Here is a 16,363-nt window from a genome sequence, read left to right as displayed (position 1 = left end):
ACACACTCGCTGCTAGCTAGCTGGTAGCTGCAAGAGATGTCTCTTGGCAGCTCTGCTACACACACACACACACACTCTCTCTCTCACACACACACACACACACACACACACATCTAGAGAGAGAGAGACGAACAAAAGAATATAACAGTAATTTTTCACACAAGAACATTTGCTATAAAGTTTGCTGTCAGTTATTAGCACTGAAAACACACACACACACACACACACACACACACACAGAGTTTTGAATAAATAATAATGATTTACAAAAACAAGCCTCCACAGAGAGTCCTTTCCTGCAGGTTTTGGATTTTTATGATACTTTACCAAACAAAATTTCCCCCAAAAGATACACAATTACCAAAAAACACGTAAAATATCTTTAAAAAAAGATACAAAACACCAACGAAAGATACAAAATTACCAAATAACAACATAAATTGACCAAAAAAGACACAAAATGACAAAATTGTATTGTCATGTTTTCAGCCTCTCCTGTCCCCTTCTCTCTGCTCTGTGTAAAGACACACACACACACACACAGGCCTCCACAGAGACTCCTGCAGGTTTTGGATTTTTACAATATTTTACAAAACAAAATTTCCCCAAAAGATACAAAATTACCAAAAAAAGACATAAAATGACCAAAAAAACCATGTAAAATGTCTTTAAAAAAGATACAAAACACCAACGAAAGACACAAAATTACCAAATAACAACATAAATTGACCAAAAAAGACACAAAATGACAAAATTGTATTGTCATGTTTCCAGCCTCTCCTGTCCTCTCCTCTCTGCTCTGTGTAAACACACACACAGACTCTGTTTTAAGTAAATAATAACGACGATCCACACACACACACCAGCCTCCACAGAGACTCCTGCAGGTTTTGTATTTTATAATATTTGAGTCTTATTTTCTGCAGTAAACAGTCAAACAGACTTTCTGCTTCAGTGAGAAACGCCTCAGACACCAAAGAGAATCAGTTACCGTCTGCTCACACACACACACACACACACACACACACACACGGTTTGCTGAGTGTGAAGAGTTTAGTGGACGGTGCGTTTGAGTCCTGTAGGAGAGCTGTGAGAGATGTTTCTGAGCTCTGAGACTCATTAAGAGATAAAGCAGACAAACAGAGAGAGTCTGATCGACAGACAGAAACACAGACAGACTGATTGAAACGTTAACCAACAGCTCTGAACACACGTTTACTGTGTTTCTGTGCTTCTGGAAACAACAAGTTCAGAGACACAGTCACCTCCAACATCTGTTCACCAACAATCAATAATTCATTACTATAATAATCAGCTGAATTCATTCATCATAATGATCTTTATTTGCAGACGTATCTAGTTACAGGCTAGGTTTTATTCACACGTGAATATCTGCAGACTGAGTTTATTCTGCTCTTAGTTATTTTCAGGGTTTAGTTGGTTGCAGGTTTATTTATTTTTTTCAGACCTGGTTGAAGACTCAGTCTGCAATAAAATGCAGCTAATTTAGTCAGATGCAAACACATTTACTTGAAGCCTTAATTAGCTACAGACTGAACTAGCTACAGACTGAACTAGCTACAGACTGAATTAGCTGCAGACTGAATTAGCTTCAGACTGAATTAGCTACAGACTGAACTAGCTACAGACTGAACTAGCTGCAGACTGAATTAGCTACAGACTGAATTAGCTACAGACTGAATTAGCTACAGGCTGAATTAGCTACAGGCTGAACTAGCTACAGACTGAATTAGCTACAGGCTGAACTAGCTACAGACTGAATTAGCTACAGACTGAACTAGCTACAGACTGAATTAGCTATGGACTGAACTAGCTACAGACTGAATTAGCTACAGACTGAATTAGCTATGGACTGAACTAGCTACAGACTGAATTAGCTACGGACTGAACTAGCTACAGACTGAATTAGCTACAGACTGAATTAGCTACAGACTGAACTAGCTACAGACTGAATTAGCTACAGACTGAATTAGCTACAGACTGAACTAGCTACAGACTGAATTAGCTACAGACTGAATTAGCTACGGACTGAATTAGCTACGGACTGAACTAGCTAGAGGCTGAATTAGCTACAGACTGAATTAGCTACGGACTGAATCAGCTACAGACTGAATTAGCTACAGGCTGAATTAGCTACAGACTGTATTAGCTACAGACTGAATTAGCTGCAGCCTGAATTAGCTACAGACTGTATTAGCTACAGACTGAATTAGCTACAGGCTAAATTAGCTGCAGACTGAACTAGCTGCAGACTGAACTAGCTGCAGACTGAACTAGCTGCAGACTGAATCAGCTGCAGACTGAATTAGCTGCAGACTGAATTAGCTGCAGACTGAATTAGCTACAGACTGAATTAGCTGCAGACTGAACTAGCTGCAGACTGACTTAGCTGCAGACTGAATTAGCTGCAGACTGAATTAGCTACAGACTGAATTAGCTACAGACTGAATTAGCTGCAGACTGAATTAGCTACAGACTGAACTAGCTACAGACTGAACTAGCTACAGACTGAATTAGCTGCAGACTGAATTAGCTGCAGACTGAACTAGCTACAGACTGAATTAGCTACAGACTGAATTAGCTGCAGACTGAATTAGCTACAGACTGAACTAGCTACAGACTGAATTAGCTACAGACTGAATTAGCTGCAGACTGAATTAGCTACAGACTGAATTAGCTACAGACTGAATTAGCTGCAGACTGAATTAGCTACAGACTGAACTAGCTACAGACTGAACTAGCTGCAGTCTGAACTAGCTACAGACTGAATTAGTTACAGACTGAACTAGCTACAGACTGAATTAGCTACAGACTGAACTAGCTACAGACTGAATTAGGGTCTGTAGTGGTGGTCTCTGTCTCTCTCTCTCTCTCTCATTTAGTGTCAGTCTGTCAGTTTGTGTCTGTGTTGCAGAGTTGTGAGTCTCGTTGCATCAACAAAGCTCTGCAACAGTTAAAACTCTTAGTGCTGCATGGATTATTTTCCACAGCAGCAGCAGAGAGGCTCATGGGTATTGTAGTATTTAGTGCCAGTTCAGGTACAAACAACTCCACATTCGGCTTCAATTAACCTGCAGCGCCCCGACGGAGCCCACGCTGGAAACTTCCTCTGAGCTAATAATAATAATAATAAAAATAATAATAATCCTCCAGCTGCTGCTGCTGGAGGGACAGAGAGATAGGAAAACTAACAGAACCAACGAAAAACACTAGAAAACACATGGATTTACTATATTTCTTGTTTTTCTTCATGTTATTTCTTCAGCTATTTCTTTAAATTGTTGTTATACATTTTCCAAACATAGTTATTCACCTTCCTAGCTTCATAATATTGTTTATTTTTATTTTTATTCCTAAACATAACGTATAGTTTCTGTGCCTCAACCTAATTATGTTGTTTAATTTTTACATTTTTTTGTTTTTTGATCATTTTGTGTCTGTTGTTGCCCTTTTATGACTTTTTTGGAAAAAACTTTTGTCTTAATTGTGTCTTTATTTTAGTATTTTTGGGTATTTTAGTGTTTTTTTGTGTCTCTTTTTGGTCATTTTATGTCCTTATTCGCTCTTTTATTACTTTTTCTTGGTCGTTTTGTGGGGGTTGTTTTGGTACTTCTTTGTCTTTTGTGGAATATTGTGTCTATTTTGGTCATTTTTGTAATTTCTACATATTTTTTGGTCATTTTGTGTCTTCATTTTTATTATTTGTAGTGTCTTTTTTTGTAAAAACGTTTCTATTTTTTGGTCTATTGTTTTGTCTTTCTGGTAATTTCATACCATTTTTGTTATTTTTTGTAATTTCTACAATTGTCGTAATTTTTTTTTCTTTTTTTTCTGTAATTTTGTCTCTTTTTTGGGTAAATTTGTGGGTTTTTTCAGTATTTTTTGGTCGTTTTATGTATTTTGTTGCTCTTTTATTACTTTTTTTGGGGTCATTTTGTGACTTTCTTTGGTAATTTTTCTGTCTTTTCTTTTTAATTGTGTTTTGTGGCTTTATTGTTGGTCATTTTGTGTCACTTTTTGGTCATTTTAAGTCTTCTGTTGATGACTTTTTTAGTCATTTTGACATCTTCTACCAGAGAAAGTGAGCAGTGAATCCTCTGAGAGTCTTTTAGTCCGACCGAACGCTGAACAAGAGATTTTAAATAAACTGTGATGAAGTGAAATCACAGTGAGTTCTGTCTAGACGTCTAGATGACTTCTATCCTCCATTATTTCTAAATCTTTATGTTGTAAAGCCAATAAACAAAGTGTTTCAGTCTAACAATCTAAAGAGTTTGTGTGACAGAAGAGGAAATAAATCCTCTGTGTTGTTGTGTTTTGTTGTGTTCAGGACAACAGATGGTCGACCGTTACACCAAAGAGTCTGTTGGAAATGTTTTCTTCTCTAATGAAAATGACTTTCTGTTCATTAAACACAACAACAGGACACGGTGGGACCGGATTTAATGGATACAAACATGAGAGGAATATTAAAGCTCAGTGTGAAACTTTCATCTCTGCTTCTGTTTTAAGTCCTGCTGACTCTAATAAAGCCGTGAACCAACACAGAAACAAGGTCCAGGACACAAAACCAGGACCAGAACCTGGAACGACCAGAGCCACGAAGGAAGCAGATTTTAATTTATACAAACTGAAAGAACACGACAACGAGATTTCAGCATAAACTGACGCGGAAAAGTAAAAAAAAAATGGTGCATAAGAATTCACCAGGATGCAGAAACCAAAAGAGAAGCTTCAAATGTTGATATTAGTGTCAGAATCTCTTTATTCTACATGTGTCATTTAAAATAAAGTGTTTACACAGAGCAGAGAGGAGAGGACAGGAGAGGCTGTTTACACAGAGCAGAGAGGAGAGGACAGGAGAGGCTGTTTACACAGAGCAGAGAGGAGAGGACAGGAGAGGCTGTTTACACAGAGCAGAGAGGAGAGGACAGGAGAGGCTGTTTACACAGAGCTGAGAGGAGAGGACAGGAGAGGCTGTTTACACAGAGCAGAGGGGAGAGGACAGGAGAGGCTGTTTACACAGAGCAGAGAGGAGAGGACAGGAAAGGCTGGAAACATGACAATACTTCAATATGCACAATATGTGGACTTTTTTGGGGTAATTTTTCATCTTTTTATGGTAATTTTTAGTCTTTTTGGGGGAATTTTGTGGGTTTTTTGGTAATTTTTGGTAATTTTGTCTGTCACATGACAAATATTCAGGAGAGGAGAGGCTGTTTTAAATATCACAGTGAAACAAAAGGACACAGAGAGGAGAATGTAAAAACAGCAAAAAACGCCCAGAAACAGCTTTGATCTGATAACAAAAGACGTCTGAGGACCAGAAACAACACAAGTTACACCTGGAGACGCTGTGTGTGTGTGTGTGTGTGTGTGTGTGTGTGTCTGTGTGTGTGTGTGTGTGAGTGTGTGTGTGTTCTCCACATTTCCCACATTCCTTCCTAACAGTCAACACTTCTTCCTCCCTTGTTATTACCCACAAACCACCTGGCCGCCGCCACCGCTACCGCTACCGCTAACGCTGTCACCTGGATACCTGAGCGTCTGTGTATGTGTGTGTGTGTGTGTGTGTGTGTGTGTTACGCTGCTAACGACCTTCATCTATAATACAAGACCCTACACACACCAAAACACAAACTAAAACACACACACACTCCTGATAATCTGTTGATAAGCTGCTCGCTGCCGTCTTGCAGCAATAAAACAAAGCCTCTCTCTCTCTCTCTCTCTCTCTCTCTACCTCTCTCTCTCTCTCCCTCTCTCTCCTTCTCTCTCTCTCTCCCTCTCTCTCTCTCTCTCTCCCTCTCTCTCTCTCTCTCTCTCTCTCCCTCTCTCCATCTCTCTCTCTCTCTCCCTCTCTCTCTCTCTCTCCCTCTCTCTCTCTCTCCCTCTCTCTCTCTCTCTCTCTCTCTCCCTCTCTCCATCTCTCTCTCTCTCTCCCTCTCTCTCTCTCTCTCCCTCTCTCTCTCTCTCCCTCTCTCTCCCTCTCTCTCTCTCCCTCTCTACCTCTCTCTCTCTCTCTCTCCCTCTCTCCCTCTCTACCCCTCTCTCTCCCTCTCCCTCTCTCTCTCTCTCCCTCGTTCTCTCCCTCTCCCTCTCTCTCTCTCTCTCCCTCTCTCTCTCCCAGTGTGTGTCTATGGGACTCACTCAGTAGGTGTGTGTTGTACTTGCTGGTGTAGTAGTAAACGTCTTCGTAGCCTTCCTGGTAGTCGTCATCGGCGCGGTACCTCCTCCCGCGCCTCCTCCGGCCCAGGAGGCGCAGCAGGGCCAGGAAGCGCTCCATCAGCCCCCGACACCGGCTGGCTACAAACACCTCCCAGCAGCAGGAGCAGCAGGAGCAGCGAGGAGGAGCGGGTAGCGGTAGCGGGGAAGCTAACGCAGAGCGTTCAGTCCTCAGAGGGAGATCAGGTTTCCTGCTCGCTACACACACACACACACACTCTAACACACACACATGCACCTCTGCACACACTAACACACTCCGACACACTCACATGCTCTTTGTATTCTCTCTCTCTGCAGCCTCCTCCTCCTCTCCTCCTCCTCTCCTCCTCTCTGCTCCCGTCTCCTCTCCACTGTTGGTGCATCTAGCCCGGGCTCAGCCAATCACAGCGCTCGCAGCTCGCACACACACACACACACACACACACACACACACACACACACACACTGAGGCACGCACTAACGCACACACCACTCCTCCATCTCAGCACTTCATTGTGTGTGTGTGTGTGTGTGTGTGTGTGTGTGTGTGTGTGCACACTGTAAATGTGCAGTTGAAGAGTCAGCAGCATCCTTCCTTCCTTCCTTCCTTCCTTCCTTCCTTCCTCTGTTGTCTTTCCTTTCCTTCCTTTGTCCCCATGCTTCCTTTCCTGCTTCCTTCTTTCTTTCCTTCTTTCCTTCCCTCCTTCATCCCTCCATCACATCTATATTTTCCTCTCTTCTTCTCTTCCTTCTCCTCTTCGTTCTCACACTCTTTCGTTCCAGCGAGGGGGAGGGGAGCTCTCAGGCAGCTGTGTGTGTGTGTGTGTGTGTGTGTGTGTGTGAGTGTGAGAGTGTGTGTGTGAGTGTGTGAGTGTGTGTGTGTGTGTGTGTGTGTGTGTGTGTGTGTGTGTGTGTGTGTGAGTGTGTGTGTGTGTGTGTGTGTGTGTGTGAGCATTCCACAGAGTCAGAGTGGTCTGTAATTGAAGACTGGGAGAGAGGAGAGGAGACAAGGAAAGGAGGATGAGGATGGAAGGAAATGAATGTGTGGTAAGGAGAGAAGGATGGAAAGGAGGAGAAACAAGGAGAAACAAGGAGAGGATGAAAGGAGAAGAAACAAGGAGAGGAGGAAAGGAGGAGAAACAAGGAGAGGAGGAAAGGAGGAGAAACAAGGACAGGAGGATGGAAAGGAGGAGAAACAAGGAGAGGAGGAAAGGAGGTGAAACAAGGAGAGGGGGAAAGGAGGAGAAACAAGGAGAGGGGTAAAAGAGGAGAAACAAGGAGAGGAGGAAAAGAGGAGAAACAAGGAGAGGATGAAAGGAGGTGAAACAAGGAGAGGAGGAGAAACAAGGAAAGGAGGATGGAAAGGAGGAAAGGAGGAGAAACAAGGAGAGGAGGATGGAAAAGAGGAAAGGAGGAGAAATAAGGAAAGGAGGAATCAAGGTAAATGTTGGCAAAGGAAACCAAGAGAGGAGAGGAAACAAAAGCAGAAGGATGAAAGGAGAGAGGAGGAAACAAAGAGATGAAAGAAGGAGAGGAGGATGAAAAGAAAACTGTGGAAAGGAAATGAAGGAAGGAGATGAGATGAAAGGAGACGAAAGGAGAAGAGGTGAGAGGAAACTGGGAGGAGAACAGAGGAAACAACACAAGGAGAGGAAGGACATGAGGAGAAAGTAAACTAGGAGAGGAGACGACAACAAACTAGAGGAGAACAACAGAAAATGCCAAGAAGGAGAGGTGAGGAAACAAGGAGAGGAAACTAGGGAAGGAGACAAGGAGAGGAGGATAGAGGAGAGGAAACTAGGGAAGGAGACAAGGAGAGGATCAAAATAAATGTGTGGACATGAAATTAGGAAAGTAGAGAGAAGGAAACAAGGAGAGGAGGATGGAGGGGGATGTGAGGAAAGGAAACAACAAAATGAAACTAGGAGAAGAGAATGAGAGGAGAGGAAACTAGGGAAGGAGACAAGGAGAGGAGAATGATGAAACCGAGAGAGGAGAGGGAGGAAAAGAAATATAAAGAAGAGGAAAGGAAACAAGGAAAGGAGAAGAGGTTGTAAGAAGAGGGTGAGAGGAAATGTGAGGACGCAAGAAAAGGAAACATGGAGACGAGGAGGAAAGACAATGTCAGAAAAGGAAACAAGGAAAAGAGAATAGGATGTGAGGGAACTAGGGAAGAAGACAGAGAGGAGAGGGAGGAAAACAACAAGGAAGAAGAGGAAAGGAAACAAGGAGAGGAGGATGAGAGGAGAGGAAACTAGGGGAGAAGAAAAAGGAAGAAAGGAGGAAGAAGAAGAGGAAACTAGGAAAGGAAACAAGGAAAAGATGTTGAAAGGAGAGGAAACTAGGGGAGAAGAAAAAAGAAAGAAGGAGGAAGAAGAGGAAACTAGGAAAGTTTGATAAAAGGAGACTAAGTTGATCAGAGTTCAGTTATAAATTATTGTTGTCTTTGATAAACAAACAACGTCTGGTTGGTAAAAACAACAAACTAAAACTAAAAACAAAGAGTTAAAGTTAAACACACAGACTGTATAAATATACATATATATATATATATATGTATATATATATATATATATATATATATATATATATATATATATATATATATAATGTTGGAAGAAGTATTCAGATCTGTTACTGCAGTAAAAGTACCAATACCACACTGTGAAATTACTCCACTACAGTAAAAGTCCTGCATTCAAAACTCACTGAAGTAAAAGTACAAAAGTATCAGCATCAAAATGTACTTAAAGTATCAAAAGTAAAAGTACTCGTAATGCAGAATGGAGCCACTCAGACCTACCTGGACAAGAGTAAACAGCTGCTTACATAAATACATCAATAATAATACAATCATATATTTAGAATATATATATAACAATCTAGTTTTAACAACTTAATATACTTCATGTGGTTTAATTTATAAACATGTGTAACCATTTTAAATTGATTGCATTTTTTTAATGTTAATATCTGAATACCTGAAAAGTAACTAAAGCTGTCAGCTAAATGTAGCGGAGTAAAAAGTACAATATTTGGCTCAAAATGTAGTGGAATAGGAGTATAAAGTTGAAATACTCAAGTAAAGTACAATTACCTCAAAAATGTACTTAAGCCTCCTGTTGTCCTCGGGTCAAGGAAGGAAGAAGAGGGAAGGACGCAAAGGGAAGTAAAAAAGGATGGAGGAAAGAAGGAAGGAAAGAAGAGAGGAGGAAAAGGAGAAAGAATGGAAAGGAGAGAGAAAGGAAGGAGGATGGAGGAAGGAAAGGGGAGGAGGAGAAGAAAGGAAGGAAAAAATAAAGAAGGAAGGAGGGAGAAAAGGAGGGAGGCAGGAAGGAAAGAAAGAAAGAAAGAAAGAAAGAAAGAAGGGAAGGAAAGGGGGGGAGGGAAGAAGAAAGGAGGATAGAGGAAGGAATGGAGGCGGGAGGATGAAAGAAGGAAGGAAGGAGGAAAGGAGAGGAAATCAGGAGGAAGGAAAGAAGAGAGAAAGTAAAGGAGATGGCGGAAGGAGGAAAGAAAAGAAGGGAAGGAGGGAGGAAAGGAAGGAAAGAAAGGAAGGAGGATAGAGGAGGAAGGGAAGAAGGAAGGAAGGAGGAAAGAAGAGAGGAAGGCAGGAGGAGGGAGGAAAGAAGGAATAGTCAAAACAGATTGGGTCAATTTGACCCGGAAGGACGACAGGAGGGTACAGTACTTGAGTAAATGTACTTAGTTACATTCCACCACTGTATATATATATATATATATATATATATATATATATATATATATATATATATATATATATATATATAGTCATAGCACAGGTTAGTACAATGAAATGTGCCATCAACTCGTCCAAAACGTATAAAAACACTCAGACAATATGAGCGAGGTGTTAAATGTTATTTTCTGGTTCAGAGTGATAATTATAGCCGCAGCAGAAATATAACGATGATTAAATATGAATGTGGCTCAGAAATAAAAGCAGCTGTGACCTGCTGACTGATTCTCCTCAGAGCAGCAGGTCGCTTCAAATATCCACTAAATACTTTTATTATTAATAATGACGAGAGATTAAAGAACAGAACCTCCGACTGACCTGAAACCATCAGCTGGAATATCAGAAACTACAGCAACAGAAACAGGAAGATGATGAATTCACTACAGACAGGTTTCATATTTAACTGGCTTTATTTAATAATGACTCAATCATTTATAATATCCTGATCAGCCAAATATCTCTGTTATATAAACATATTTAAGAAGATAATATAAAGTGACAATTACTATCACACTTATTAATGACAATTAGCTTCTTACTTTCTTTTAATTAGATTTAATTTAATTTAATTTGTGATAAATTTAGATATTTTCAGGTATATATATATATATATATATATATAATTTTTTTGTAATTTTTTTTTTTCATCTTAATGTTTTCATTCGGGTTTTTTTTTAAATAATAATCATTTTCAAATTTTGAATTTTTTATTATTATTTTTTATATTATTATTATTGTTTTTATTTGAATGGGAGCAATCTACAACAAACAATTAATAATTAAATGCTTGTACTTTTTTATACTTGAAATTTCAAAAAATAATATTTTCACGTTTTTCGATTTCAACAGGGACAATGCACAATTAATTATAAAATAATTATAATTTGTATGTTTTAAAAAATGTTTTTATTATTATTTTAATTATGATATATTTTATTTGAACAGGGACATTGCAGAACTAACAATTATTTATGAAATAATATCATTATTTTTTTCCGAAAACTTCTATTTAATTTTTCTATTTTTTACTTGAACTGGGACAATGAACAATGAAATAAATAATTATAATAAAAATGAAACTTTATGTTTTCTGATTGTTTTTAGAATTGTTTTTCTTCTTTTATATTTTTTATTTGAACCGGGACAATGCTCAACGAAGAAATAATCATCATTAAATTTTAATTTTTATGTTTAAATTAATTTTTTTATTATGATATTTTAACCATAATAATTATTATTAATTTATTATTATTATATAGCAAAGCATTGACAACAAACTGACCTCCGTCTGGTCCAATGGTGCGTTCACTGGCAGCACAAATGCTGAAAATCTCACAATCTTAACAAAAATATAAAACAACTTGTGTTTTCGCCCTCCAGGACTCAGATCTGCTCCAAGATTATTGTTGCTCTTGTGTTACATTTTTTTGGTAATATTGTGTCTCTTTTTGCTCTCTTTTTACAGGTTTTTATAGTAATTTAGTGTCTCTTTTTTTTTTTTATACAAATTATGTCTTTTGTTACTCTATTATTACTGTTTTTGGTAATTGTGTGTCTTTTGGGGAATTTTATTTCCATTTTTTGTTGTTTTTTTAAACATTTTTTTCGGTCTGGTTTGATTGTGTGTCTGTTATTGCTCTTCTGTCTTATTTTGGGTAATTGTGTCTAGTTTTTAGTATTTTTTGGTAACTTTGTGCCTTTTTTGGTCATTGGCACTGGCAGCACAAATGCTGAAAATCTCACAATATTAGCAAAAATATAAAACAACTTGTGTTTTCGCCCTCCAGGACTCAAATCTGCTCCGAGATCCAACAGATCCTCCACTGACCAACATCCTGCCACCAAGTTTTATTAAATCAGGTCACTAGTTTCTCCATAATCCAGCTGACAAACAGAAAAAAAACTGGGGTGCCACCAAAATTTGAGGCTTAAGTTGCCAACCGTGGACCAAAAACCACCAAACCAACCATTCAAACCAGAACTATTCCTAAATCCCTGCTGGACTGGGAGTAACGAATGGGGCATAAAGTGTCTAAAAGAGGCAAACAAACAAACATAATTAATCATAAACATATTATTACTTTTATTATTATTATTATTATTATTATTATACAGCAAAGCATTGACAACAAACTGACTTCCACCCAGTCCAATGGTGCGTTCACTGGCAGCACAAATGCTGAAAATCTCACAATATCAACAAAAATATAAAACAACTTGTGTACTCGCCCCCAAGGACTCAGATTTGCTCCGAGATTCAACAGATTCTCCACTGACATTCCAAGTTTTATTAAATCAGGTCACTAGTTTCTCCATAATCCAGCTGACAAACAAAAAAAAACTGGGGTGCCACCAAAATTTGAGGCTTAAGGTGCCAATCAAACCAGAACTATTCCTAAATCCCTGCTGGACTGGGAGTAACGAATGGGGCATAAAGTGTCTAAAAGAGGCAAACAAACAAACAATCTTTAAATATAGCTGAGAATAAGCGGTTAGCAGCAGATTAGCCCCCAGCGGGGCGGCTGGGCCCCGTTAACTGCTGACCCACATGTCCATGTCGACCCGGCGCCGCCGATCGGCTGGCACAGCAACTGGCCTCCATCTGGGCCCCATGTGGATCTGGTAATGAGGCCTGGGAGAGCTACCAGTCAGCCCCATGTGGAGCGATAATCTGCCCGTCCCAACAGACCCGCTCCACCGCACCACCTACAGCCCAATAATCGTGTCCAATTAATGGAGCCGGGCGCTAATGATTGGCTAACAGTTGACGGGCGGCGGGGAGTCGGTAATGGACTCGTCTGATGGATGGAAGACGCCTCCTCTGAGGGAATTTATTAGTCAGAAAATACTGACTTTAAATCAGCTTTGGGAGCAGAAATTAACTTTACAGCATAAACAGGACGGTGTTTGTTGTAATTAGGTCTTTAAATGTGTTGGTTAGAGCAGGAAAAACAACTTTTATTAGTCATTAACACCATTTCAGTAGTGATTTTCAAAGTTTTCCAGAAATAGTGTGCTGATATTACTGAGTCAAAGTTGATCAAGGTTGGGTCAACAAAACATCTGACACTGGAGAGAGTCAGTAAATAGACCGGTCAGGATGATGGAAGGAAAGGCCAGAAATTTACAATATACAAAGTGAAACAAAGGAAAAGAGAGTGAAAGGAAATGAGGAAAGGAAACAAGGACAGGAGGGTGAGAAGAAATGTAAGGAAAGGAAACAAGTAAATGAAATAAGAAGAGGAGGATGAAAGGAAACGTCAGGTGAAGAAGGTGGGAAACAAAGTGAAGAAACAAGGAGAGGAGGTCGGAAGTAAGTGTCAGAAAAGGAAGTAAAATGATGATTTTCTTGATTATGATTTTGGTTATTATCAATAAAGCCATGTTAAATGTCTAGATTTCAGCTCTTAACCCTCTGGGGTCTCTGATGGTGGCGTCCTGATCAGATCACGTGACGTTTAACATAAAAACTAGGTCACATGGAGCGCTGCTATCAACTTTACTCCAAAGTTCAGACCTGAAACTTTCTCCCAGTTTTTGTTTGACATTCCTAGATCATGTAAAACCAAAGATATGATCGTTTTAATGTGATAGAACAGAAATATTTGAGCGTTGGTGGAGCTCTCTGTGTCATTTCACACATAGTTTGTTTTGAAGAGTTGCAGCTAACAAGGAAAAAAAGCCTGTAAATATACATGTTTTTAGAGGACTTTTTTATATATAGTTTTATTATATTTAAATTTGACCTTTTTATATGTTCATATTTGTATCCTATGTTTACATTTTCAAGTTCCAAAACAGTTCACTGAGCATATTTGTGGTTTTTATTGTAGTAAATAGTATAATTTTTCAACTCAATATGTTGATAAAGTAGGCTAAAGTGAGAAAAATGGATACCAAATATGGGTATAGTAAATATGTTTAATGTGGTACATGAAGGGCAAAATAAAAAGTGTTCAAAAAACGGCCAAAATAGGCTCAGAGCCCAGAGGGTTAAATTAACTCTTAAAGGCTAGTTTTGTTGTTCTCATTATATTTGTCCAAACAAATGAACCTTTCAGCACTAATAATTATGTCCATGACTGTATGTTTTCTCTCAGTCTGGCTGTATATGAAGATGAATCTAAAGAGAGCAGCTGTGTTGGTTAGTGTGTAGGATAATTTATTCTCTCTCATTATGTTTCTCCTTTCTTTCCTCCGGTGGCAGCTCGTCAAGCTCCCACATGGAGCCGCTTGGCCGAGGACGTAAAGATCTGGAGGTCTGTGAGACAGACGGATCAGAACCAGGTCGCTGTGTTTCATCAGACAGAAACAGGCTCGATCTGTTGCTGTTCAGACAGAAAGAGACTCAAACCTGGCCAGCTTTATAAAGATCAGAGCGCTCGCTGGGAGATTCTCCCCCAGGACGCTTCACGTCCTTTGGTTTATTTGGGCGGAAGTGAAATCTGTTAATTGAAGTGTGGAGCGGCGGTTTGTGGTCCGGAGCAGGAAACACACCGACCCAAAGCAGCTTCACTCTGATTTCTGTCTGTGATTCCAGTCAGAAAATCCATCTGCTGGTGATGAACTGTGATCCCTCCTGCTCCGTTTTTATTTCTGTTGCCAAAATTAAACTATTTGTCACAGCCAGAAACAGAAATTATCTTCAGATATTCAAATTTCCAACAAATGGTTCCATCAGGGAAAATAATCAAGTCCAAACTTTTCTTTTTTGGTCTTTTTATGCATTTTTTGGTCTTTTCATGTCTTTTTATGTAATTTTTTTGTCTTTTTTTTTCAGTCATTTGGTGTATTTTTTTGGTCATTTTATGTGTTTTTGGTCATTTGGTGTATTTGTATGGTCATTTTATGTGTTTTTGGTCATTTGGTGTATTTTTAAGGTCATTTTTATGTCTTTTCAGTCATTTTTGGTAATTTTTTAATTGGCTGATATAAAGTGGGATGGTCCGACAAGAAGCTCAGTCCTAGAGAGTGGTGTAAACTGAAAACAGAAGGGGCCGAGCACTGACCCTGAGGCACCCCAGTCCCACAATGATCGGTTTTTATTTCTGTTGCCAAAATTAAACTATTTGTCACAGCCAGAAACAGAAATTATCTTCAGATATTCAAATTTCAAAACAAATGGTTCCATCAGGGAAAATAATCAAGTCTAAACTTTGAAAAAAAAAATCATAAAAAATACACCGTTTATTGTAGAAAGAAGCTGTAAAAACAGACATTATCGTCAGAGTTTGAACTTTCCGACGGTCCTTGAACACATCATCTGTTACGTAAGTTTACGTTATAAAAAGAAACCAAAACTTGTGTTAAATGTTGATATTTGTGTCAGAATGTCTTTATTCTCCATGAGAGGAGAGGACAGGAGAGGCTGTTTACACAGAGCAGAGGGGAGAGGACAGGAGAGGCTGTTTACACAGAGCTGAGGGGAGAGGACAGGAGAGGCTGTTTACACAGAGCAGAGAGGAGAGGACAGGAGAGGCTGTTTACACAGAGCTGAGAGGAGAGGACAGGAGAGGCTAGAAACATTGTTTTCTTAATGTAATTTTACTTCCTTTTGTATTATTTTGTGTCTTTTTCGTCAATGTATGTTGTTATTTGGTCATTTTTGGTATTTTTGTATCTTTTTTGTTATTTTCCGTATTTTTTTGTAAATTTTATGTGGTTTTTTGTTAATTTTATGTGTTTTTTGGTAATTTTGTATCTTTTTTACAACATTTGTGACACTTGTGGATACTTGGAAAAGTATAATAAATTATCAAAGAAATGTAATTTGCATTTTTAGGGACCGAGCACTAACGGTGCGAGGACCCTATTGAAATTGGTCCGTTTATTATTATTATTATTATTATTTTTAGGGGGAGTAAATCGCTTATTTGAGGGCTTTATCATATTCAAAAACTCACCAAATTTGGAATATACATAAATCAGATTTGAAATTTACGTATTCTGGTATTCGCGGGAATGGACCTTGCAAAATGACTCACTAGCGCCCCCTCAAAATTTTCAAAACATCCTCACAATATAGGTTTTTTTCACCTAGACACACGAAAGTTGGTACATATGTGTATCATAGGAAGACGCACCAAAAAGCCTCAAGAACCCATACCCGAAAACGTACAGGAAGTCGGCCATCTTGGATTGAATATTGCACTTGTCATCGTTTTCCGCCATTTCCAGGTCGCATACTTTTACGAACTCCTCCTACAGATTTTATCTAATTGACTTCAAACTTGGTCAGTACCATCACAAGGCCTTTGGGATCAAAAGTTGTATACATCTTTACCGCCTGTCACACTATGTGGGCGTGGCATGGCGCCAAAATATGGCGTCTCGCCATAAAACACGAGATCTTTATAACTTTCCCATTCTATGTCC

The 16,363-nt window shown here is 39.1% G+C and overlaps 1 protein-coding gene across 3 annotated transcripts in view; it reads right to left on the bottom strand.

Moving 5' to 3' along the window:
- grip1 (glutamate receptor interacting protein 1) overlaps positions 1–16,363 on the bottom strand; it is a 90,701-nt gene that overhangs the window by 51,328 nt on the left and 23,010 nt on the right. For 2 of the 3 annotated variants that reach the window (XM_059325934.1, XM_059325937.1), the window contains exon 1: positions 6,172–6,622. The exons of the other annotated variant lie outside the window; for it this stretch is intronic. In XM_059325934.1, the coding sequence (XP_059181917.1) occupies positions 6,172–6,307 (136 nt within the window). In that variant the 5' untranslated portion in view covers positions 6,308–6,622. Of the gene's footprint in view, positions 1–6,171; positions 6,623–16,363 lie in introns of those variants that run through there. 3 annotated transcript variants of the gene reach the window in all.

Source organism: Centropristis striata, chromosome 22, assembly GCF_030273125.1.
Source record: "Centropristis striata isolate RG_2023a ecotype Rhode Island chromosome 22, C.striata_1.0, whole genome shotgun sequence".
Classification (NCBI taxonomy): Eukaryota; Metazoa; Chordata; class Actinopteri; order Perciformes; family Serranidae; genus Centropristis; species Centropristis striata.
The sequence above is the reverse complement of the archived record's forward strand: the minus strand, read 5'-3'. Positions and strand labels throughout refer to the sequence as shown.